The sequence below is a fragment of the Agelaius phoeniceus genome, chromosome 11 (genome assembly GCF_051311805.1).
Source record: "Agelaius phoeniceus isolate bAgePho1 chromosome 11, bAgePho1.hap1, whole genome shotgun sequence".
NCBI lineage: Eukaryota > Metazoa > Chordata > Aves > Passeriformes > Icteridae > Agelaius > Agelaius phoeniceus.
In genome coordinates, this window is record NC_135275.1 from 15,800,480 (window position 1) to 15,824,996 (window position 24,517).

At 42.1% G+C, this 24,517-nt stretch overlaps 1 protein-coding gene across 1 annotated transcript in view; it reads left to right on the forward strand.

Annotated features, from left to right (window-relative positions):
• The window catches only part of PTPRG (protein tyrosine phosphatase receptor type G), a 394,652-nt gene that overhangs the window by 285,074 nt on the left and 85,061 nt on the right, over positions 1-24,517 (forward strand). Inside the window, exons 7-8 of the mRNA XM_077184351.1 lie at positions 10,592-10,749; positions 15,088-15,280. Coding sequence (XP_077040466.1) covers positions 10,592-10,749; positions 15,088-15,280 — 351 coding nt within the window. The remainder of the gene's footprint in view (positions 1-10,591; positions 10,750-15,087; positions 15,281-24,517) is intronic.

Consider the following 24,517-nt stretch of genomic DNA (forward strand, 5'->3'; position numbering starts at 1 on the left):
TGCTGTAGAGCTTAACAGACATTTTTTTTCTCTTGACTGCAAACCTAAAACTAGTTGACAGTGTTAGATTAAAACAAATAGGATCTTGGATTAATTGTTCTCCTTTCAGAATCATTTAACTTTGCAACTGGGAAGGCAAATAAATCCAAACACAGTGAAAAACGGGTTAAAAGATAACATGCCATAAAGTCCTTCATTTAGAGAATTTTCCTTAGGTTTTGCTGCTTATAAATTGCAGTGTTCTGCCGTGAAATAAAAACAACACACTGAGCTGAAAAACTGGTGTGGTTTTCCACAAAAATAGAAGTTATTACTTCACTCCTGCTGGATAACAAAACAGGCCAGCAAAAGCAAAGCTGGGATGTGTTAGGCTGCAAGGTTTTTTTCAGTGTCTGTGTAATTTGACACTGCAGCCAAGCTGCCATTGAACTGGACTGGGATCTCTTTTTAGTTCTGTTCTTTACCTGCTTTCTATTCCAAGACTCCAACCCCCTGCAAGCACACAGTGTTTGGGCCACCTCATCAGGTTTTTCTGCTCCCTGTCTTGCTCCTCACGGACAAAGCAGCCACTCATGGATAATCACACCAGTGTCTCCTTAGAGGATTCTTCCATTCCCAAAATTAATTGTTTGGGTAGGATGTGACTCGTCCCCAGGCTGTGATTCCCTGGCCACACAATGATCAGTCCATCTCCGTGCTGTCTCACCCACAGCAAAATCTGGGTGGATAAAAGGGGTTTATTTTTGTTTTGCACACAATGCACAGAAGTCTGCTAGTGTTTCAAGTAAAGGAAATCACTTGATATATTTCAATAGCTTGTTTCCTTTTCAAAACATTAAGGAAGAAAAAGAGGAAAATCATGCTTTCCTTCCTGTTTCAAAGGCCCTGATTAAAGGCCTTTTCTAAGGTTCTTTTGGTGGTTAGAGTAAAGGAATTTCCTCCTGCAAAGCAGTTGTTGAAAGAGATCATTCTCTTTAACTTAAATATTGATAGAACACTTCAGTGAAGAATTCTCATATTATCTCTCTTTTAATGTTATTATATAGAATAATAGTAAAGATGTGAGGGTTTTATTCCAGATTCTTACATTTCTTTTCTTGATGTGGTTTACTTACATCTTACATGAGCACAGTTTTATGAATTTATCTGAAAAGCTTCTTCCTGCTTTCCATTTGCCTTGCATTCAACTGAGACCCTAAGGCAACAAGGACTTTTTGGCTGAAACACAGTGAAAAACTCTTGTGGCTTTTGAATAGAGTGGTTGGATCAAGCAGGAATCTAACAAAAGAAGGCAAAATTGAAACCTTAAGTTTCTTTGCATTTTATAACATTTCCATTACATTACCGTGTTGGTTTTAGGTGGTTGTCACAATACAGAGGCATATACATATAATGTAAAATTAAGAATACTTACAAATGCTGAGGTTTTCTTGTCCCTCTCCCTCCATCTGGCAGAGCATCTTTCCTGGGTTGTGCTGCACACTCATTCAGTTCTCAGCATGGGAATGGCACACCCACACAAACCCTCATCATCCTCATTTTGTCATTTACTAGGAGGCCTGGCCCTGTATGGGGACTCCACTCTGTACAGGGCTCCCACATTGGCCTGTCCCCACAGGGTGACAGCTCTGGTAACACTCAGGTGGAAACACAGATGATACTCATGTATGATCAGATAGTCTTGAAAAAAAAAAAAAAATTGTATCCTTCTTCTTTTTTTTCTGTGAAGTTCTTGTGCTCTTACATTGCCCTTCCAGGGGTATGCAGACATTTCCAAAGTCATAAGTACTTTCTGTAGAAGTGAAAGCAATTTTTGCTTGATATTTCATCAGGGATTTGAATTACTTACTAATTTGATGGAACATAAATAATTGTGCCCTTCACAGTGTCACCAGCTTAGTAACAATGATAGAGAAACATACACATAAAAATCAATACAGGCTTAGTTGCTACTTAGTTGATTTTGTTTCCTCATCTCCAGGCATAATTTTGTAGAATCTTAATGGTGACATTAAACTTAATTTTACATGAGCAACCATATAAAGTTTCTTAGCTGGAGGGGAAATCATGGTGCACCAAACTGCCAGCTGATGTCTGGATCTATGATAATGCTTTGGGGTCTGCCCCATGTTCTTGCTGCTGAACAGGTTGTTCCCACACCTCTCCCCAGCTCCTGCATCTGCCCTCCAAGAGCAGCCCAGGATCACTGAGAAGGCTCTTACAGGAGCTGTCAGATGCTTGTTGCTGATTTTGAAATGGCTTTGGGTTTGTGCTCTGCCAAGGATTTGTCACACCTCCTGCCAGCCAGGTGCCTGCTCTTCTCAGGCTGCTTCCCTGCCCCAGGGCACGTGGGGAGCCACGGAGCCCGGCCAGGAGTGACAGCTGGGAGTGGGCAGCCCTCCCTGGGCAAGGGATGGGGAATGAGCAGCTGGGCTTTGGATTTTCTGGGCCTGGCTTGCTCTTTCAGCTCTGAATGCTGGGGGTCTTTTTTAGCTCCTCTTTTAGCTCCTCTGCAAATGCTCATCTCATCGTGAAAGCTGGTGGGAAGGGTCTTCAGCAATGCTGGTGCTGGCAGGATGGATGATGCAGGTTGTTCATGTTGACGTTGGACCATAGGTTAAAAAGCCACTGGTGCCTGGCTGTGAGTGCAGCACACATGGGGCAGTCTTGGTGCTGCACATCTGACTCTTCTGCCCATTTTGCTGCCCAGGTGCTCAGCTGCGTGCCCTGCCCTGAGCCCCTCTCTACTCCTCATCCTTCTTTTGTGATGCTGAGGATTGCAGGGCAGGAAGGAGCTGCTTTTGTGCAAGGGCTGAGGAGGTTGCTGAGGCCTCAGAGGGAATGATTGTGCCCTTGTGGGAATAGGGACTGAAATACCAGGTTATGTGTTATACAGTTGATTTGCATTAAAATGGCTATGAAAGCTTTTGCCTGCCACACATTCCAGCAAGGTCTCAGAGGAGCACCTGGCAGGATGGAACTATTGCACAGAAGCATTGCTTTTCCCACCTTTGCTGTCTTTGATTTGCCCTTTCTGGTACTGTTTTGTATGTAAGCCTCTTAGAGAAGCCTTTACCTTGTTTTTACCAGTGCCTGGAAGGCATTAAAATGAGCCTTCTTCCCTGATGTCAGTCCTGGGGCAGCACCCAGTGCTGGAGGCTGTGGGACATTCACAGCCTGGCATGCTGCTCTGCACAGGACCACAATCCTGTTTTACTGTGCAGGCAAAGTGTTGTCAGAGGGGACAGCAGCCCACACTACTCCAGGCCCCTGGAAAAGATTTCAGGGTGATGGAAACCATGTTTTTGTCACTCTGTCCTGTTCTCTGTGGCTGTCGTCAAGAATCTACACTGATCAGCAGAAAATTATTATTAGAGCACAAATAAATTACCACAGCAGAAAAGGCTCAGTGTCACAAAAATGGGGCTCTTATTACCTTCCTTGTCAAAAGTGAGCTCTGAAAATCAAAGCGCTTCCAGATCAAAAGCTTAGGTACAAAGTGAATCAATGGCATCTGTTGCTTGTTTGTGAACATGAGGTGGGGTGAGGGGAGGAGAGGAACCTTGGTTTATTTAAAAAGGAGGTTGGAAAAAATCTTAAAAAGCTGTAACTGGAACCCAGCATGGAGCAGAGTAAAGCCTTGGATCTCCCTTGAGATGGGCCAGAAGTGGTCAGGCAAGGGATTACTAAAATTTCTGGTCTTGCTGGGGAGAACTTAACCAAAATACAGTGGAAACAACTGCTTTAATAATTAAAAAGGATAGAGAATAAATATGTTGCACATCTCTCCAGTTGTCCTAGGTGAAAAATGAGTGAATAACCTGTTAAAATAAATCAGCAGTAAAAAAGAAGCAATCTAGACAGTGTTAGTTACCCTGTGGATCTATCACACCAGAATGCATAATAACAAGAAAACACCATTAGCACCATGACACGTTTTTTCTTTTGTTTTGAACTTCAACCATAACACCGCCTGACAAGCTGTTTGCCTTCTACACCAAATATCATGGGGCTGTAGAGGAGGGTGGGGAAGAGGGGTGAAGGTGAGATGTGATACCATGGGACCTCATCTTTGAAAGAAAAACTTTGAAGAAAGCAGCAGCTCAATTTGGAACAAGGAAGGACCATCAAAGGGAGAGCAACACCGTACGTTAAGCTGAGAAGGAAACGTGGAGGGGCATTTCTTCTTCCTCAGGGATGAGCTGGATATATTCTTTTGTTTTCTGATCTGTTCTTGTGTTCACAGTCAGAGTAGCCCTGTGAAAGGGGCCAGGACACGATTGCTGTGGAGCAAAGGGGAGGAGGAGGGAAGTGGGAAATGAAGATGAGAGCAGAGGTGATAAGTTCACACCTTTATATAGGGCAGCTCTGTGCATAGCTGCAGGGGTCTGTATCATTTAAAGGAATAAATGGTGGAAGTGTTGGAAATCTCTGGTCCTTCTCCTGTCTGCTCTGCAAAAAGCAGTGCTGGTCACAGCTGAGTAAAGATCAGCAAGCTGACAGAGAATTAATAATTGCACAGAAAAACTAACTCAAACTAACAAAAAAGATTGCACTTGTAAAAGTTAAGAATTAAAGCTGATGCTGAATGTGAACAAATCATCTGCAGGGAGTAGGATTTGAGTGCTATGCTGGTGGGTTTTGGGGCTATTCACTGAGAAATGAGGAGTAGAGAAGTCTGAGAACATGTGGTATTGCTCTGGCTCTGCAGAAACAGATGTGAACAATCCATGCTCCTCTGGGCACTTCTGCTTCACTTCAGCCTCTGCCAGGGTCCAGCTTTTGCCAGGATCCTCCTCTCCTCTAAACTTTGTCATAGTTTCTTTTTCCTCTTATGGCTGGTGCTTATTCTGTATTTCTTAGTTCCCTTGCCTGTCCAGCCTCATGTACCTCTGCCTCAGGTCAGGTTTTGTGAAACTGGAGAAGTCTCATCCCAGTCTAGAATGCCAACAGCTGCTCTGCATCAGCACTGCTTAAGCATGAAAGGTTCAGAATAACATTTTCCTTCTTTAAAGAGTTAAGACCTCTTCTCTGCAGCTAAGCCTTTTCCTCCTAAGCTGTTTTAAGAAAGGGAGTGAGAAAAATTAAGCCTGAGACCAACACGTGGCATGGAAATGTTTTTTTGTGAATAAGAGTCTTGCCTTTTTTATTCCTTCCTCCTGTTTTTTTGTTCCTCTCACTGGTTGTCTCAGATTAAATTAGTCTGCAGGACTGTGTTATTATCTCACTCCCCTCCTCCCTGCCATGCTGTGCTTGCTGTGTCCTTACAGATCCTTACATTGCTCAGCAGAGGCTCTTTTTGAAAAAAAATTAAATAAAAGTGAGAAAAATAATTGCACAATAAATGGCAAGAATTACCCTGAGTACAGAGAACTGTCAGATACTGCTCTTCCTGCAGGATTTACACAGCAAGCATTCATCTGATGATCCTTTCAGTTAAAGTAATATATAACATTTGTAATCTCATCTTTAGAATCACCCCCACGAGTCTGGTCCTTGGCTGTGCTTTGCTGCCTGCTTTATCTGGGAAGTTCTGGCTCAGTGGGTGTGCAACATGGTGTCCTTTTGATTATTTGTGTGTGTTTGCTTTTTAAAAGTTTGAATGCAGAAGCTTTAGAGTGTCTTGGCTCATTGTGAAAATGCAATTGGCAATAACATTGTTTAATAAATTTGGGAGACTTTCAAAGCTCTTCATATTGGTATTGCAGATTTCAGTTATTCAAAGTGTAGCTGGGTACCTATCAGGCACTGCACATACGTTAATTTTGGAAATAAGCTCATTTTAAGATACTGTTTTCAATGCAGCCAAGTTCCTGTTTTCTTACAGAAAATCACGATGAAAGTCCCAAAGCATTCCATGAGATATAAATGGACTTGGCATATAGCTATTTTCTTGTGATGTCCAATCCAAGTTCCTGTTAGATTTAAAAGAGTTTTGATCACAGATAGTTGTGTGCTGTTTACCTGCATATCTCAAGAAGCCTCTTACTCTAGTGATTTGGTTAAAATTCAGGTCTATCTTTTTCCACTGATTTACAGACTATTTTTAGCAAGTCAGTCCTCGAAGGCAAAATGTTCAACCAATGGCTCTTTCAAAATGATATTTATTGGCATCAGCTTCTGAAAACTGCAGTAGTTAGTGGAGATCCACTGCTGGTATCTGGTTTAAGATCTGGTTTTTTCCTCTGCTCAGTAAATTATTGTGCACAATTTAGTATTAGTTCAGACCTAGTGATGGTGACTGGACAAAGAGTGTAAATAGGTCAGGCTTTTAAAGCATGGAGCATGTCTGCAGTTGCTCTGCCTTTGGGTCAGGTTGTGCAGATAATGGCTTTGTCCCATGCAAAATGCTGGGGAGATTTCTCAGCTCAAACAAAGAATTTGCTGGGTGTGACTTTTCACGTTGCTGTTGTGAGGCACAGACCAAGAGGCAGATGTGAATGGTGTATCAGAAGGCCAAATATGTTACCAGCTGGCTCAGTTAATTGTTTTTTGTGAATGTAAGAGTTGTAATACAATATTGTCCTTTCATACTGTGGAACACTTAGTATTTTAAATGCCACGTTCATTTTCTTAATGGGCAACAATGAATCTGTGGTGCTTGCTATTTTTACCTTTGAGGTGTTAGAGCGAACCTGTTTTTCCAAGCATTGGTGCTGTAAACAAAGCATTGCTGTCTGTTACCTGTGGGTAAAACTGCATTAGTGGGGAGATGTTTTGGGTACTGCTCTTTGCTGCATCACCTGGCAGGTTACTGCTCTCTCCAAAGGGAATGCTCAGTATTTCCAGGGCCTGTCTTCAGGGTCTGGACCTCTGCTTTCCTGATAGTTTATATTTCTGTTTGGATGCTCAGATGGGAGGAGGACAAGGAGCAGCAGAAGAGAGCATTGCAGGGCTCTGGTTTACATGTGAGAGTGAGTAGGTGGCTCATGGGTCAGTTCTGCAGCACTGATCTCAGTGATTCACAGGTGTTTGCAGGTGAACACATTTGCTTTGCTGTCTTTTATTGCTTTTGTCTGCCAGTTATTTCCTGTTACCTGTCAGCAAATGCTGTCTCATCAGTCATGTAGTTTCCAGCCTTTTCCACTTTCTTCCTCCTAGAAACTCTTCACTCTACTGACTCTCTTCCCAGCCTCCTGGACACAGTTCAGGCCCATCCCAGGCACTGTAAATGGGAAACAGGAGCTGGTTATAAAAGACAGTGAAGAAAGGCCTGTTATTATTTCCAGCCTTGTTCTTTTCATTTAGTAGGAACTATGTATACATACACACACGGGCATGTGTATATATATGTATATATCAAAAATATTTCTATGATAATCAGTGAATGCTCTTGCTGAGCCTGGAAATTATTCTCCTTACAGTTTTACCAACAACAATAACTGACTTAACGTTGAAATCTTTGAAATTATATGACTTCAAAATGCCATACTCAAAACTGTCTCAAGGTCTTAGGAACTTTAATTTCATGGCATTTACTGTTTCAATATGCTCTTGAAGGATATGGCAGGCAGGCACTGGAGTTTCAAAGTCCCTTTTTCTTTAAGCTTCATGTGAAGATATTTGTGACTCTGATTTCTAAAACTCTGCACCATGCATCTAGATGGCAAGCAATACAAAAGAATGATATGTTTTCAAAAGTGTTACATTTTTAAAGCATAATCAATTGATTATCATCTATTTTAGTAGTCATTTTAATCCAATTATATGTACTTTTTCATTTTAATCTTTGGCATTCATTAATGAAAACTTAGAGCGTTGCTTGTAGCCATGAAAAATTAGATCAAGTAAACCCTGCCCTACTTAAACTGTGTATTAGCAAAGCTACTTTTTCCTTGAGAAATATTCTTTTTCACAGCTGACTATGACTTCCCAAGTGCTTAGGAAAAAACCCTCCCTAATTGATAACCAAAAATTAATCATAGTCGGATACTTCCAGTTTGCATTCAAATAAGGTATTTCTCTGTCTAAATAAGCTTCCTTTCCTTGATTATTCATATTGTAGTTCAAAATGTTTAAAAATGAAAGACAGAGTTGGATGAAAATGTAGACTACTTAATACAGTGTGTATTTAATATAAAAGTTATGCATTATTCATTTTTGCAATTTGAATAACTTTGAATTTAGCATCCCTGTTCTTCATCTTTTCCTTTGATGAACAATTAATTATTAAAATATAATATTGTCAGCATATGGCACAAAAATCCTTGAAAGTGTAAAATGAGCTTCCTTCTCCTGCCATCCTTTGATAAAGGGATACCATATTTGTGGTTTTCCAGAGTCTTTATCCAGCATCTTGAGTGATTCCATCATTGTAATAAAAAGATTACAAAAGTTAGAAATAGTTAAATTGTTAATTTTAACTGCAACATTTTTTTTTTTAATTTGAGAGGAAAACACTTTTCAAAACGTGCCTCTACCTCCCAGCTCTTTCATGTGCAGTCACTGGGTGTTAATGAAGGGATGTATTCAGACACTTTGGGATTCATCGTGGCCCACTGTATGCTGAGTGCTGAGACAGCTCTGAAATAGAAATCCAGTGTCAGGGTTTGTGTAGTGCATTTGGAAATCAAGTCTTGTGACTGAGTTTCTAGTTTTTCTAACCAAGTTTTTTCTGCATAAAAATGAGCCAATCAAATTAAATGCGACCTTTTGCTGTGATTATGACTTCTTGATTAGAATCTCTTTGAACTTTGGCCAATCACATATATTTTAGTATTTATTATTTAAGCACACTTTTTCTCACAAAAGTATGCTATGACAAGGAAAAAATGTGGATTTTTATTTGTTTATTTCCTTTTTGGAGGTGCAGATGTGGTCAAAATCTACTTGGATTAGAAAGAAAGGAATTGTTCACCAAGAGTTTGCAGTAGTGCCTTGACTTTAATAGAATTACTCATATTTTGGAATGCTAAAAGCTATGAAAACATCACAGACCTGTTGATATTGTGCAGAAAATAGAAGATACGTGAAGTGTATGTATCATTGGCATCGTGCAGCAGCAGTGGAGTTAAGTCCCCCACTTATCAGACTGCTGCTAAGAGGTTTAGGCAATTCCTGATTTGATCAAGACTTACAGAAGACTGTGGGATGCTGTGGAAGTGAATTCTGCAGACTTCATCCTATTTGGAAGAGGTGTGTGTCAATCACCAGCCCACCTGCTTCTCCCTTCTGTTGGGGCGGGAGGGGGTGGTGCTGGGTTTGCTCAGCAGCTCTGGTGAGACAGAAAAAAAGAGTTCCCTGTGCCCAAGTGTGGGCTCCTGTTTGAGGCACGCAGGGTACTGCAAGTAAGGAGTAGAGATGTCCAGGATACTGAAAGTAAGGAATAGAGATGTCCAGGATACTGAAAGTAAGGAGTAGAGATGTCCAGGGTACTGCAAGTAAGGAGTAGAGATGTCCAGGATACTGAAACTAAGGAGTAGAGATGTCCAGGATACTGAAAGTAAAGAACAGAGATGTCCAGGATACTGAAAGTAAGGAGTAGAGATGTCCAGGATACTGAAAGTAAGGAGTAGAGATGTCCAGGATAGTGAAAGTAAGGAGTAGAGATGTCCAGGAGAGCCCCTCATGTCAGCCTGCCTGAGGCAGTGAGCACCTTTGCACTGAGGCTGAGAGGGCGCCTCAGCCTCTGAGTCAACATGAATTGCAGAGGATAAATGCTCAGGGATGGCAGGGAAATTGCCTTGCCTGCAGCTGTTCCCTCCTTTTGTTTGTTTCTTTTTCTTCACTGCTGTTAAATATTACCAGCTTGTCACTGTTACTTGCAGGTGAATGCTTCCAGTGCTTAGGTCTGCATTTCAGGCTGTCCAAGGAGATTCTCAGATAAAAAAAGGTTTGTCCCCAGACTGCTGGAGCCTGGGGAGGACTTTCTTGGTTTGGGGAGAAGGGGCAGCAGTTCTGCCTGTGAGACCTATCTGTGGTGGAGTGCTGGCTGTGTCTGGCAGCGCCCTGGCAGTGCCAGTGTGGGTGGGTGCAGGCAGACCTGAACAAGCACTGCTTGGATGTTGCTTTGAGCACCACGCTGAGCTTCAGCAGTGTCCTGTGTCCCTGCTCCTCAGCCCAGCTGCCTGGCAGCTCCCAGAGAAGTTTGGCTGAGCAGCATGGCTCTGCCTCCTCCATCTCAGCAATCCACTGAGGATCTGACTCTGCTCCTGCATCCCTTTCTGCTGCTGGCAGAGATGGGACAGATGCACTGCCTGGTGTGCTTTGGTCAGGCAGCAGCAAACAGGACTGGCTGTGTCCCACTGGGTTCTGTCCTGCTGCCATCAGGCTGGAGAGCCACTGAGTGCTGGAACCACTGACTGCAGCATTATTTCTGTACTGACATAAACCAGTGGGGAAGCAAGTGCACTTCACACCTGCACACGTTCAGATTAGGAGGGTGTGTGTTTGGGATGGGGCTGACTAACATTTTGGCTGCTCTTTTAATAAACCACATGTCAGCTCTTACAGAGGGTTTCCATTTTTCATTACATATATGATAAAATATGTTGTTGCCATTACACCTTGTTAAGCTGCCTAGCGATGTGATGTCTGTTTTAAAGACACATAAAAAAAAAAGTGTAATCCTGCTTGTCAATCTTCCCTGCAGAGAAGGAGACCTTTCTGGATCCCTTTGTGCTGAGGGAACTCCTGCCAACGTCTCTGGGGAGCTACTACCGCTACACAGGTTCCCTGACTACTCCTCCCTGCAGCGAGATCGTGGAGTGGATCGTGTTCAGGAAGCCTGTGCCCATTTCTTACCACCAGGTGTGTTTGTTTTGTCAGTGAAGCCCACCCCTTAATTTGCCCTCCTTAAGACAGTGTTTTTCACTGTTTAATTTGGAGAACACAAATGTTTCTGTTGACAAAAAAGGAAGTGTCGGTGATTTTTTTTTTATTATTCTCTAAAGTAATATTGTTTCTGAACAGGAGCCATCAGTCTTGAGAAGACAGTACAACATGAAACCCAGTTTCCTTTCAGTGATTTATTTCATATTGTTTTTGTTAAGATTAAATTAAGCTATGGTGTAAATAGTTACATAGAGTTCCCTTTTATTCTTTTTAATTGAAACTTTCTTTTCAAAGTAAAGTGAGTGATTTCAGTTCTGCTCAGATTTAGTAATTTGAACTAATTACATTAGAAAAGACATCTTTCCATTAATTCTCCATGCTTAAATGTTTTTATAACACAGTAAAGCTGCCATTATGTGCTCAGCGAGCTGGTGCACAAATCTTAAAAATTAGCACATAGCAGCTTTTAATGTAAATAGACACAATGTCTGGAGTTTGAAGAATTATCCTGATAAGGCAATGTCTAGATGAAGTCAAATGTTTGACAGTTCAGTGTATTTTGACATTGTAAGACTGTGGTCTTTAGAAAGCCAACCTGCTGGACTTAGTCTTGCCTGTTATTCATCTGTTATAATCCACTGTAAAAAAATGTTTTTACATTACTAATTCTGTCAAGTGCACATGAGCAGCTCACTGGGTGATCCTGACTGACAGATGTTGTGCTCAAAGGTTTCACAAGTACAGAAGACACTTGCCATACCCCTGCTCCAGGCTTTTTTGCCTGTTTTCTAGATCTCGATGCTTCTCCCAAAGATTCTTTCATCTTTTTTTTGACAGCCTGTGTTCAAAACCAGTTGCAGTGCTTCAGCTGAGGCCCTCCAGAGGCTGAGGGACACATCAGGATTCATGTCTCAGCCCCCCCATCCTGGTGTTATTTTGCCTGTTTCACAAAAGTGTGATGGTGCTGCCTGTGTTCAGCTCCTGGTCAGCAGGAACCCTTTTGCTGGAGGCTTTCCCTGGAGCTCTCTGGCAGTGCTGAGCACACTGTGCCCCCAGGCAGCCCCCAGTTCTGGCTGGAGCCTGGGACTCTGCACATGGTCCTGTTTGAATCAGACCCCTTGTTTTTTTTCAGGCTATTTCTCTGATTGTCGAGATCATTTTGAATTCTGTCCTTGACTGCAGGATACTTGCAATCCCTTGTAGCTTTTCACTACATCAATAAGTTTACTGTTTATTATTTGGTGGCTGCAAGGCCTGGCCCATGCTCAGTTTTATACCCTGTGTGCACATCAGGTGGGTCATGACTTCTTTTTTCTTTTTTAACAAACACAAATAAAATAGTAAATATCAATTTCAGCTGTCGGTATAAAGGTACTTTATCCTGGAATAGCTCCTTTCCTGTGCTGTACAGAAGTAACTGTTCCAAATCAGGCCTTTAAAATTTGGCATTGTGCTGCTCTGTGCATGTGCATGTGGTTGAAGGGCTGGGAATTGTGTGTGTAGACAGACTTTCATTGATACTACAGCACATGTGGAATAAATAATAGCACTCCCCCCTCCCCAGTAGCTCTAGATGTGTGTGTTTCAAGAGCCTGCCACCCTGCCACCGCTATGATTATTATTTGTTCCTCTAACAGAAACAGTGTAACATAATCCATTGCCATAGTTTAACCTTCTTTATCACAAGCCCCATGAAGCAGCCTGTAATCCCAGGGGATGACAGTGATACTGTTTAAGCTTTGTTGCTGTTCCAATTAAATTCGTGCTTTTGTGTAAAATACCTTGCTGGAAAAAGGACAGTAGTGAAGTGGTCCATTTGTGGAGGCTTCTCTATTTTATTTGCAGTCCTCCATCATCATCATCTTCCCTGATAATTAGACAACAAACCAGGACAAGCTGTGTCACCCTGTGGCTGCATTGTAAAGCTAAGTGCATTCAATGACCCAAAGCATGGCATTATCTCTCGTAATGCATACCTCAGAGTAGCTCATTGTGCTCACAACAGTTTCAGTATTTTTAATTGCCATTTGTATATCCAACCCTTAGAAAACTACACATCAGGCTTTAATGGTTTGTAATTGCATGACTCAAGAGTTTTAGATCAGGTTTCCCTGTATCTACAATAGTCTTACAAGAGCTTTTAATTTCTTCTTCTGAACAGGAGCTCTTGTACTCCTTGAAGAGCATGAATGTAGCTCCTTGACTGCAGATCTTAGAATTTTTTTTTTTCCTGGCAGCTATAGATAAATTAATTTCTCATTTGTCGTCGATAATATTTTTATAGTGAAAGTGAGGTTGAGATGGCTTATATATACTTCAACACATAAAAAGTGGAAGGTTAAAAATCACGTTTGAATTGGCAGTTGTTAAAATGCAATTATACCTCCCCAAGGTAGCATGGCAGAAGAAAATATTTTAAAAGTTCTCTCTGAAAGTTTAAAAATTCAATTAATGTCACAGATGTCTAAGTCTAGAGACTTGACTTCAGAAAAGGAGTTACTACCTAAGTTCTTGCACTTTTATAAAGTCACCTTAAGCCCTGTTAGCTGGCTTCATCAAAACTGCTTCCAGTGCATGAAGTGCAAAAGGTCTGTAAATAAGCACAAGAGTTTTGATCTGTGCTTTTATAGAAGGGTGTAGCAGGATCATCTGTTGGGGGGGTGTTTAAAGTCCTTTCACCCCTTTTTTAATCCATCCTCCTATGCTTTTGAGGGGGTCCTGCTAATAATTAGGAAATGGTTTTTGAAATTTTTCAAGATATTTCTTTGAAAGAATCAGAAACAGAATTGTGTTGAGAACCTGGGAATAAGTTATTCATATAAGATACAGGGAAAAAAAAAAGGACAATTCAAATCCCAGCATCCACACCTGCAAGCCTGGAAGTGGCACCTGAGCACTGGTAGTGGCACCTGAGCTCTGGAAGTGGCACCTGAGATCTGGAAGTGGCACCTGAGCTCTGGAAGCAGCACCTGAGCACTGGAAGTGGCACCTGAGCTCTGTAAGCGGCACCTGAGCCCTGGTAGTGGCACCTGAGCTCTGGTAGTGGCACCTGAGCTCTGGAAGTGGCACCTGAGCACTGGTAGTGGCACCTGAGCTCTGGAAGTGGCACCGAGGCTCCCTGCCTGTGATGGGAACTGGTCATTGGTGGTCACCCCTCCCTGCTCATCCCCTGCTGTCCCTCTGCTGAAGGGGGCTCAGATTACTGGTTTGAGAGGAAATTAAAGAATGGTAGTAGGTGCCTCATGAGTCAGTGGATGATGCTCAACTGCCCTGTTACACACTTCTTTGATTATTTTTATCAGCTTTATCAACTGAGGAGCCATGATAATTCTTCCAGTTTTAAGATTTGGGGCTCACATGATTCTCCAGAGCTTTTAGAGCAGACACACTTAATGAAAAGTGTGTGAGTTTCAGTGATTAAGCTGTCATTAAGCTATGAATGTTAGTCAAGTCCCTTTTTCAATTCCTGGGCCAGATTCTGTGCTCCCAAAATCCATACTATCAATATGTGTAACTGATGTGATGCAAACAATATCAGGACTGATTCCTTCTCTGCTCTGTCTTGCTCAGTCTTTCCAGCAGCGACATAACTAATTCTAGTTTTTGTCCTGAATGATAACAAGGTAACAGTAAATACTGTACCTGGGAGAAAAATATTAGCTGAAAATATTTTCTCCTTAGTTTGCTAGAATTTTTTTCCTAAGAAACACTAAGGTACAAAGTAACAGAAAAGTTTTCCAATTACAGTCCTTTCTTACAGGTTAATACGTTTTCTTATAAATAGCTCAGATGTGAATCCAACAGAAGAACTTACTCCCAGAGGAGTATTTGCTAGCTGTGCCTAAAAGTGCTGCTCGAGCTGTCTGTGAAGCTTGGCCTGGCAGCTAAACTTGGTGAGGTATTCAGAGATAAGGAAGTATTGCCTTGTCCAGGAGAAAGCTCTCGGTGTGGAATGACCTGGAAGCACTTTCTGATGCAATACTGTGAAACAAAGCGGTGCCAGCGGTGAGGAGGCTTTGGCAAGGCTGTGTCACACACAAAAGGGATCTTAAGGGCAAATGTTCCTTTGCCAATGACAGATGTCCACAGGTTCTAGAAGGCCTTCTCCCATGGTGGGCAGGATAAGCTCTGTGCTGAGATAAGGTGGTTGGCAATAATTTCAGTGGGCAGTCTGACTTCCCATGTGCTTTTATCAGTCTTGGCATCAACATTTTACTTCCTTCCATTTTGCTGTCTTATCAGCCACCCGGATTTCACCACATTGTTTTTCTAATTAACATCTCTTCTCTCCCCTGCCATGATGGCTGCCATCAGCTGGAGGCATTCTACTCCATCTTCACCACTGAGCAGCAGGACCATGTCAAGTCTGTGGAGTACCTGAGGAATAACTTCCGACCAGAGCAAAGGCTGAACAACAGGAAGGTGTCCAAGTCTGCTGTGAAGGATGCTTGGAACCAAGACATGACAGACATCTTGGAAAATCCACTCGGTACAGAAGCTTCCAAAGGTAGATTATGCTTTAGAATTTTACACCTGACTAATAGGAGAATTTTTTTTCTGTCTACTTTGTTATCAAATGGTATTAAGAACAGCTGTGAGCTACCAAAGAAATAATGCAGGTTGTGCAGGCATTCCTTGTTGGTAAGTGTCAATAAATTAACTAATTCTGCTTATGCTGCTGATATCTGTAGAACTCGCTGTCACAAGGTGCCATGACAATACAGCCTTAGAATATGTGGGTCTCAGAGCCACAAAAAATGAATCTCAAACTGGCAATGTCCCTGGTTCTGCCAGCTGGCTGTAGGGCCATGGAGATACCAGACAAAAAGGGAAAACCAAAGGGCCAAGGTCAGAGGTAAAATTTCAGCCCCATTAGCACTGAGGCATTGGGTGTTTGAATGAAAATAGAGTGTCCAGATGTGGTTATGGGATTCATTTCTCCGGTAACAAGACTTCTGAAAAACTGCCAACCTTTTAATTCAGCATTTGTATCACTCTGTTGGTAATGGTGACAGGAGGAAAATAATCTCTTCCTTTTAGGCAGGTGATTTTCTAATGTCTTGCTGAAGTGTTTCATGTGTCTTTTTGTAGAGCAGCTGGTGCTTGCTTCTGTCAGACACCAGATAATGAGCTGGAGGGAGGTTCCTGTCGCACTGGCACAGGCAGCCCTGGCTAGAGGAGCACATCAGAAATTCTGAGAGAAATGTGTTCTGGATAAAATAAGACTAGAAATAAATATCATTTACTACTTTTATTTGCCTCTATTTTACTGACTGGTGTTATTTATGGGTAGAAGAAATCACATGTACTTTCCAGTCTTCAGTCTTGCGAAGTGCTTGGTGCTTAACCAGTAGAGGTAAAGAAGAGAGGGGCAGTTTGCCAGAAGGAAACAGCGAAGCAGATTTACAGGCTTCCCTTTTATACCTGGCATTTTCACCTGGCCAGGCACAGAAAGTGCAGATTTTAGAGGATGTGAATCATGAAAACAGCTGCGTTCAGCAACCTCACCTTCCCAAGAGAGTGCTGGGAGAGTGTATTTCTCAGGGCTCATTATTCTCTGAGCGTGCTTATTTATATATATATATATAATATACACGTACACAAACCTCATGTACCAGGCAGCCTTGGGACAGAGAATTTACATCAGAAGTGAGAAGGAGATCTTGGGAATGAAGAAACTCTGCTACGCTCGGATGCTCTGGCCTGTAGTTTTCAATCAGTGTTGTAACAGCAACATGTGTCAGTAATTTCTTCAGTTATATCCTCTGTACATATTATTTACCCACAACAGTGATGAAAGTTAATGAGTTACATTATGCTAAAAGTGACAAAACTGACTCGTTTTTATTGTGAGTGCAGCCAAGGTACCTCTGATATAACATTCAAGGAGATGTAACTGCTTTGGCACATGCCTGCATATTCCTCCCTCACTGGATTGTTTGTGAGATTATAAAGAATCTTGGGGTGGTTTTCACCACCACAGCAAATAACTGAGACCTGCAATTTTGTCAGAGCATTACAAACACTAAGGTCTGTAGTTAATGGGCTGATCTTGAATTTGGAGCTGTCGAGACCAAAGGAGCACCTTGAATAACCAGAAAGATTCACCATGACTTCGATCTTTAAGAACCAAGCACACGTGGCTTAGTTATGAGTCAGGCAGTCCACAGGAGCAAGGGACCAGCACAACCATGTTCATGTTTATGTGGTCTGTTCTTGGGGACTTGTTTCCTGAGCAGGGTCTCCATGGGTCTCTGCTATTATGTTCAAGTACCCTAATGCTCTGTGTTTTTGCCTGCCTGCCTTGAATTTGTGACGTGAGAGACCCTCAGGTGGGGGACATGCATTTCCCATGGTCTGACAACATTCAGCGTGCCAGGGATGAGGCTGGAGTTGCTGATCTCTTCCTCCCCTCAGCTTTTGCTTTAGGAGGCTATTGGCTGGGCAATAGGCTATTGGGTTGTTTTGTACCAGCTCTGTTAGCTTGTCACTTTCTGGGTTGTGTGCACACCAGGGGACACTGAAAATAGGTGCATTTTTTTTCATGAACTTAAGATAAATAGGTTGGCGCAGTGTTGCTAACACAAAATGTAGCATATCCTCCAAAGGTTACAGGGGTGAGATACAGTTGTTCCAGAAATATAACAATGTGGATGGTTCTGGCCCCTTTTTTGACAAAGCTAAGCAGTGATGATGTACCCGGTCCACTGCACATTCTGAACTACTGACATATAAATAAAATGAGTTGAAGTCCTAATACTTGAGTGAAAGCAAAACCTGTTGTTTATTCAGCTAGTGAATATAGTACCACTTTATACAGTGTCATTCATGCAAAAGGACTGAGGAGCAGAGTGCATGAAGTGCTTCCCAGCCAGACAGTCTTGCACAGAAGAGTGTAAGGTTAACATTACAAATTTCTCTTATGCAGATTCTTCTGCATACCTCCTGATTGCACCTCAATGCTTTCCACGTTGCATTAGGCAATGTGACCACTGGCTGTCACATGGTGACTCTTGTCTGCCCTCCCTGTTCCTGATTTGTGTGTTCTAGGAAAAGGCATGGTCACGAAAATGTGTCTTTTAGCTGCTGCAAGGTGATATGGTTTGTGATGGTCTCCAGCTCTGCAGGGGAAGTTCGGGTGTGTTTGTCGGTGTGAATTTTTGCAATTTGTTTCCTCTGTCACACTCTATTAAGTCTGTGGGCAGTATTGCTAATCTGGAAAACAGTGTAGCATTCATTATGTAAGCCTTTCTTATTTTGGAGGAAAATGTGCCCAGAACAATTTGCATAATGTTCAGAATAATTTTCAGAATTCCCTGGTGAATAGGGAATTTCAGATCAACACAAAGCAGTGGTCCATTGGCAAATGTGCCATCCTGAACAGTTTGGGACCAAAGGGCTCTCAGCTATTTCTCTCAGCCATTAAAGCTATCTCAGGTCACAGAACTGTGACCAGTAGCATAACCTGCAGATACACTGGAGGAAAACTTTCTCACTCTGTACCAGTCCTCTGAGTATTTCCTTAGCAAAGCCCCAGAAGTGGTGGCACTTGGTAAACAAAAGGTCTTCTGGGAAAGGCTGTTTTAGGTCAGTGCTCTTGTATACAGTTTGTTAACCAGTGTGAATGTTACCAGCCTTTTGCTTTGCAGTTACTCTCCTCTCCCTTCTCTTGTTTTAATTCAAAAGAGGCAATGAAGAGAGGGGCATTGTTTTCAATCATCAGAACACAAGATGGTGAAATACTTCAGCTAATTTGAAATAGGACCAATTTTTCACTTACAAGTGAAAACTCCAGATTTTTTTTTGTGTCAGAGTTTAACAAGAAGAGTTTTCCTTTATTCCATTATCTTATTGCTTCCTCCTATTGGCAAAAGCTGATTTAAAACAGTTCTCTTGAGGACTACTTGTATGCCTGGAATAAAAGCATATGCATAAGACCTTTGCTGAATCAGAGCCCATGAGCTGAGCTTAATTTTTAAGTTGACCCTGGAGCTATTTCAAAAAACCATACAGATGATGTTTAAAGATCTTATTTCTGAAATCCACCATCCAGGTTAAATACTGTTCAGCTATGTAATTGTAGCAACTGGTGGGTTGATAATAAACCTTTGCACAGTGATATTTTTTAACAAGATGAGACTTTCAGAGATCCAAACTATACAGTGGATTATACTGTTGAATGAGGCATCATTTAACAAGAGGGCTCACCCATGTTACAATACTAATTTATGTAAAGTTTTGAAAAGTTAGAAGTTCTCTGTACAGACATTCTAAGCCAAGAATGCATTTGTAAAGCATTAATCAGATACTGTAATTATCAGTGCCTGTGGCAGTGTCTGACTTTTTGGACAAGACAATCTCTGTTAAAAGTCCTTCCTTTCTTCTCTGGCCTGTCCTCTGTGGCTCAGGACTGTGTTGCTCTGTCACATCATATATTGTGCTCCTGCATCTCCTGGGCTGCTTTCAAGCAGCTCTGGTAGAGGGATTGCTAATTATTTATTGCTTTAATAGTGTACATTGATCGTCAGGGACAAACAGAATTCTTACATAAAGGTCCATCCAGTTCAAGGATCTGGGTCTGCAGGGGATTCTCACTACTTTCACATGTTGTCTCATCAAGCAGAGCTGTATTTACAAAACATTACCTGCTTTAGTAAAGGTGTAGGCATGGAAACTCAGGAGGAAAAGGTGTTTCATTTCCTTGTTTCAGGAAGTACCCCATGTGCAACAATATTTGCCCATTTTATTTTGCTGCTGATTACATCAAATGTTGTTTCTTTATTATTTTTTTTTAACACTCAAAGAAACCCTTTAACCTTTCTACTCATTAAATGTGCTGCATGCCTTACAACACTTAAACAAGCATCCCATGTGAGGGGCCCTTGACATCAGAGTTTTCTTTCACAGATGCCTGATTACTTTCCCAAAGGTGTCTGATTACTCTTTGCTGGAGTCTCAAACGATGCTGTTTCCCATCAGTGGGATTTCGCCTCGGAGTACCATCTGTAATTATGATCCTAGACTAAGTTAAATAATGAGCAGTCATAAATTCACTCCAGTAAAACTTACCTTTGGACTCTAAATTAACAGCTGGGACATTTCTCTAGTACTGTGCAGGTGATCCTTTTCCTTACTGGTTTTTGTTATGTGGGAGTAATTCACAGTTTGGAAGTCCTTTTAACTGAATGCCACTAAAACATGGATAGAAGATATCTGGATTTTCCTCCCTGCAAGCCTTGTGCTGGAAGCATGGCTCAGGGAGGGGCCTGCAGCCAAAGGTACTGCACTCAAGCAAAGCAGTTTAGTTCTTATTCACCATTTCATGGCTCCTGATGTCAGAAATGGGACTACAGCCTTCTGTAAAGGTGCTGTCTTTCTGCAGAGCATTGGAGTGCACCTCCCATGCAGCAGCATCCAAAGGAGCAGAGATTCAGTGCACTGACATCAACACTTTGAGGCAGATAACCTAGAGCATTGGCAGCAGTGTTTCTGAATGAGAACAAGTTATTTGTCTCATTTATAGCCTCTGTTATTACTCCCAGTAATTTGGTTTTGCTATCTAAATGCCCATGTTTTATGAAAACTGTCTCAAAAGAACTTTGCAGTCTCTTCATGCCCTCAGGTTCTCTCTGGGAGTCCAGAAGGAGTCTTAGGCAGAGAAGTTCTACTCTTGCAGGATGTCATTTTTATGTTTTAGTCAAACCTAAATTACTAAAAATGCTCCATAGTAATATGTAACATATCCAAAACAACAACAAAGTGAAGGTGAACTTTAAATGATTCATTATTGAAAATGTAACTCAGGATTGCTAAAGCAAAATTTAGCTTTTTATTTTCTTGAAATATCACAGGGGGAATGGAAATAAACAAGAACCTTTTAAAGTTAATTTACAGTATGTTTACCATTAGCATTGATTCTTTTTTTCCTTTGAAAGAATCTTGGAAGATTTCTTCATGGATTAATAACTCCTTCCTCGTTTTTGTGGACAACTGGGCTTTTCCTATTTGCTTTTTGATTTCATTTTGCTATGGAAGTTATCATTTCCCCTTTAATCAGGTCAGCACCCTACTAAATGTGGTGCAAATGAATTCATGTCTCATCATTAGGACTTCTGTTGGTGTAGCAGCCTGACTTGGAGGAAAAAAGGTCACACTTGAGGGTGGTGACATGGTCCTTCTCATTGCTTGTCCTGCATCTTGGCACTGCAGACCTGTCTGCCTGCCACTGCCTTAGTGCTCCAGGTAAAGGTACTCACCTGCAGCTGCAAGAGTCTCTTTTTGAGCCTCAAGTGGCTGCTGAAGGCACATTTCAGACAGAAAGCTGTGTGTTCCTTCTGCATATTTCATCCCTTCCACCTCAACCCTGTCTTGCTCTGCAGCACTGGCTGGGTCCTTGTGTATGTCTTGGAGAATGTCCTGCAAAAGCAGGAAAGGACAGGCTTCTGCCTTCCAGGCAGTTTCAAGCCAGGTGGAACACAAAGCTTTTCATTAAAAAAACTGACCCATTTTGAGGGGGGATCAGATGCAAAAAGATGTGGTCCTTAACCTTGACATAGACCTCATGCTTCCCTTGCAATGGCTCTGTTCTGTGGGGTTCTGTTTTACACCTGTAGTAACTTCTGTGTGGTTTTACTGTGAGGAGTGTTTGTGTCTGGGCCTGAATGTAGTGAACAATTTATCAATGGATTTATTAATAAGCACTAAGCTACTGCTTACACTTCTTCAGAGATTATAAAGGGTCCAAACCAACAGAGCAAGAGGAATTCAGTGTGAAAGTGTAGGTGAGGTTTGGGTTCACAGCTGCCACTAAAGCTGGAAGAGCTGAGCTTGATGATTTATTCCATTTACACCTGGAGGGAATTCCTTTCTGCACTGCCTACCTGCTGGCCCAGCTGTTCAGCCCACAGAAGTACTAATTTTAGTTTGAACCATGAGTCCCTGCAGCTCATCCTTTAAAAAGCTTCCAGAAACTATGAAAGGAAAGCTGCTTTCCTAATCTGATTTTGGGCATCCCACAGGCATGTACTGGGAGCTCTACCAGCCCTATTGCTGTATCCTTCCTATGCTCCCCAGGCCAAACAGCCCTCACCAGAACATTGGAAATGTCAGCTTGGCTAACAGAGGAGATATGTGTCCTGGCAGGAATTCCTTCTTTCTCCCATTGATGCTGTTTGTGCCACTGAATGTGATCACACGTGTGGCACAAACACACTGTGTAAATAAGGGCACAGGTGTACATTTGAAACACAAGTCACCCTCTGTGTGCACACATGGATGTGTGCAATACAAACACAAAACTTGCAGGGCAGGTCCTTGTTGGACATCAGTTTAGCCCAGCATGGCATCTGATGGTCCATGCCTTTCAGTAAAACAGGATCTGTTGCTGTGATGCCATGGAATTTTAGGTGCTACAAAGCCATACAGGTATTAATCCAAATGCTGGTTGTGTAAAGGGCCAGCAACAGAGGGGCAAACCCCAGCTTGTCCAGATGCCCTCAGTCAGAGGGACCCGTGTGTCCATTTGCTCATGAGGTTATTTCACAGGGCTCATAAAACAAGTGTGGGGTCTGTGCCTCACACCTCAACACCCCTGTCTGTTTGAGGCATAGTGGAAGGTAAGAGCAGGGAAGATAAATAGTCTGTCTCCTAGCTACATTCTGCCTGTGGATTGAAGTAGATCAACACAAATATTTGTGTGTACAGCATGCTCCGGAGCCTGCCAATGCCTGCTGGCAAAGTGCAGGCAAAGGTAAAGGAAAAATGTGTGCTACTCTTTAAAGCAATTATCCTTATGTATTAATAATGTCATTTATAAGCACTCTGAGAAGTCAACAATGTACACTAAAGCAAAGCTGAAAAACTGCAAACATTTAGTAAAAGAAGAGGGAAAATGTTATAAGTATGCCTCTTAGCACTTTCTGATATATTAAAGCCTGTGTTGTCTGTGCATATGATCTTTATAGTTTATTTGTTATCCTTTGGGAGCACAGCCCTTGCTGAACTCTGGGATTGAATCTGACAGCCCAAAGCATGCTCTTGTTTGTTATGGATTGCTGTCTCTTCCTGAGCACCTCCACTGAGTCACACCAGTTCAGTGGAGCTGAATCTGCCCCTGTATCACTTCCCTTACCATGGCACTGAAAGCAAGTGTGAGTTTTCTCATTGCAGCACAACCCATATTTTTGCATTTCAGGGTTTATTTGAAGTTTTGAGGATCTAATAATGAGAAGGAATATATATGTGTGTGTGTATATAGGTATAGATGTAGTTGAAAGTATTTTTCTTCCCTTTTTCTGTTGGTGGCATTGCTTTTCTCTTGTCTGCAGTTGGGTTCCTGGGGGTGACAGATCTCAATGAACTTGGTGCCATGTTTTGGCAATAGCACAGGCACTGACCACAGCTTGCAGGCACTCTGAAATCATCTGAGATGCCTATGGCTGAGTTGGGTGTCATTACAGCAGCAAGTGGTGCATCTGTCCTGCAGGACTGGCCCTTCCAGCTCCTTCCCAGGGCTGGGGCAGAGGGCAAGGAAACACCCTCTCTCCCCCAAGAACTTGGCCACCAAATTGTTTGCCCCTGTGGTGAAGAAAGACATGAAACCCCCATACTGACCTCTCAGTTTCTCTTCTACTGAGCCTGGGGGAAGAAATGCCCCAACTACCTTCATTTGTGCTCCTGCTTTGTAAGGGAGAGAGAGTGTTCCCTGCCACTCATCCTGTTGAATGAATCATCCTGCATATCCAGAGTAGTAAGAAAAAGAAGTGAGGCCTCTCTCACCTTACAGCCAGGAGCTGCCTCCCAGAGCAAGACAAGACCCTTGTCCCTGTCATTTAATTACCACTGAGCAGCTCTGAGCCAGTAACATGCTATGGGCACATCCTGGTGCTCATGTTTCCCCTGCTATGTATGAATTGCCTTAGAAGATGCCCATTTCACCACAAGGGATTCAGGATCTCACTGTCACGTTGCTTTTCTGTGCTGAAAATTGTCAGGGCTTCAGCACACAACGTATATCCCACGGCACCAAGGAGAGGAAGAGCAGTTTTGCATTGCTGAGACATTCAGCAGGAGGTAGAGAGTGGGATTTTTCAAAGCAGGGCATAGCACAGCTAGAAATAACTGCCTTTAAAGTGGTGACATTTTTATGCATGGACAAGCTAACTTAGAACATTTTTAGAGGATTTTATAAATCCCGCTGAGCCCAGTGCAACTAGATTCATCATATGAAGACCTGTTTTACAGGGAGAAAGTGTACAAGCCATAACTGAATACACATTTCTTGCACTCTCACAAAGTTTCCCTAAATAGGTCGTTTCATAACCACAGGTAGCACATGCAAAAAAGTGATGAAACCCAGAAAGTTTGGCTGGTGTTGCATTTCTGTCTTTGAAAGAGAAATACAGGCTGCTTTTAAGGAACAATATTCATTTCTAAAAGCTGCAATATTCTCTTACGTGCCATTTCTGCATTCATGGGCGTGTCTTAGTATCAGCAATTAATTTTTTCAAAGCAACAAGCCCCTTTTTTTGTCTTTTAGCTCACTGAAATGGAGCTGCCAGGAGCTTTTGGATTAAGCTTTATCAGGCTTTCAGTTAGGAAAGCCTCGTGGAGGTTACGTAGCCAAATACAACATACAAATCAAATTATGGAAGAGATGAATGCAGAGTTGTTAAATTAATTTTGTTTGTTCCAGCCCACTGGAATGTTTTTAACATGAAGAAAATCATTCTCTGCTGTATGGCTG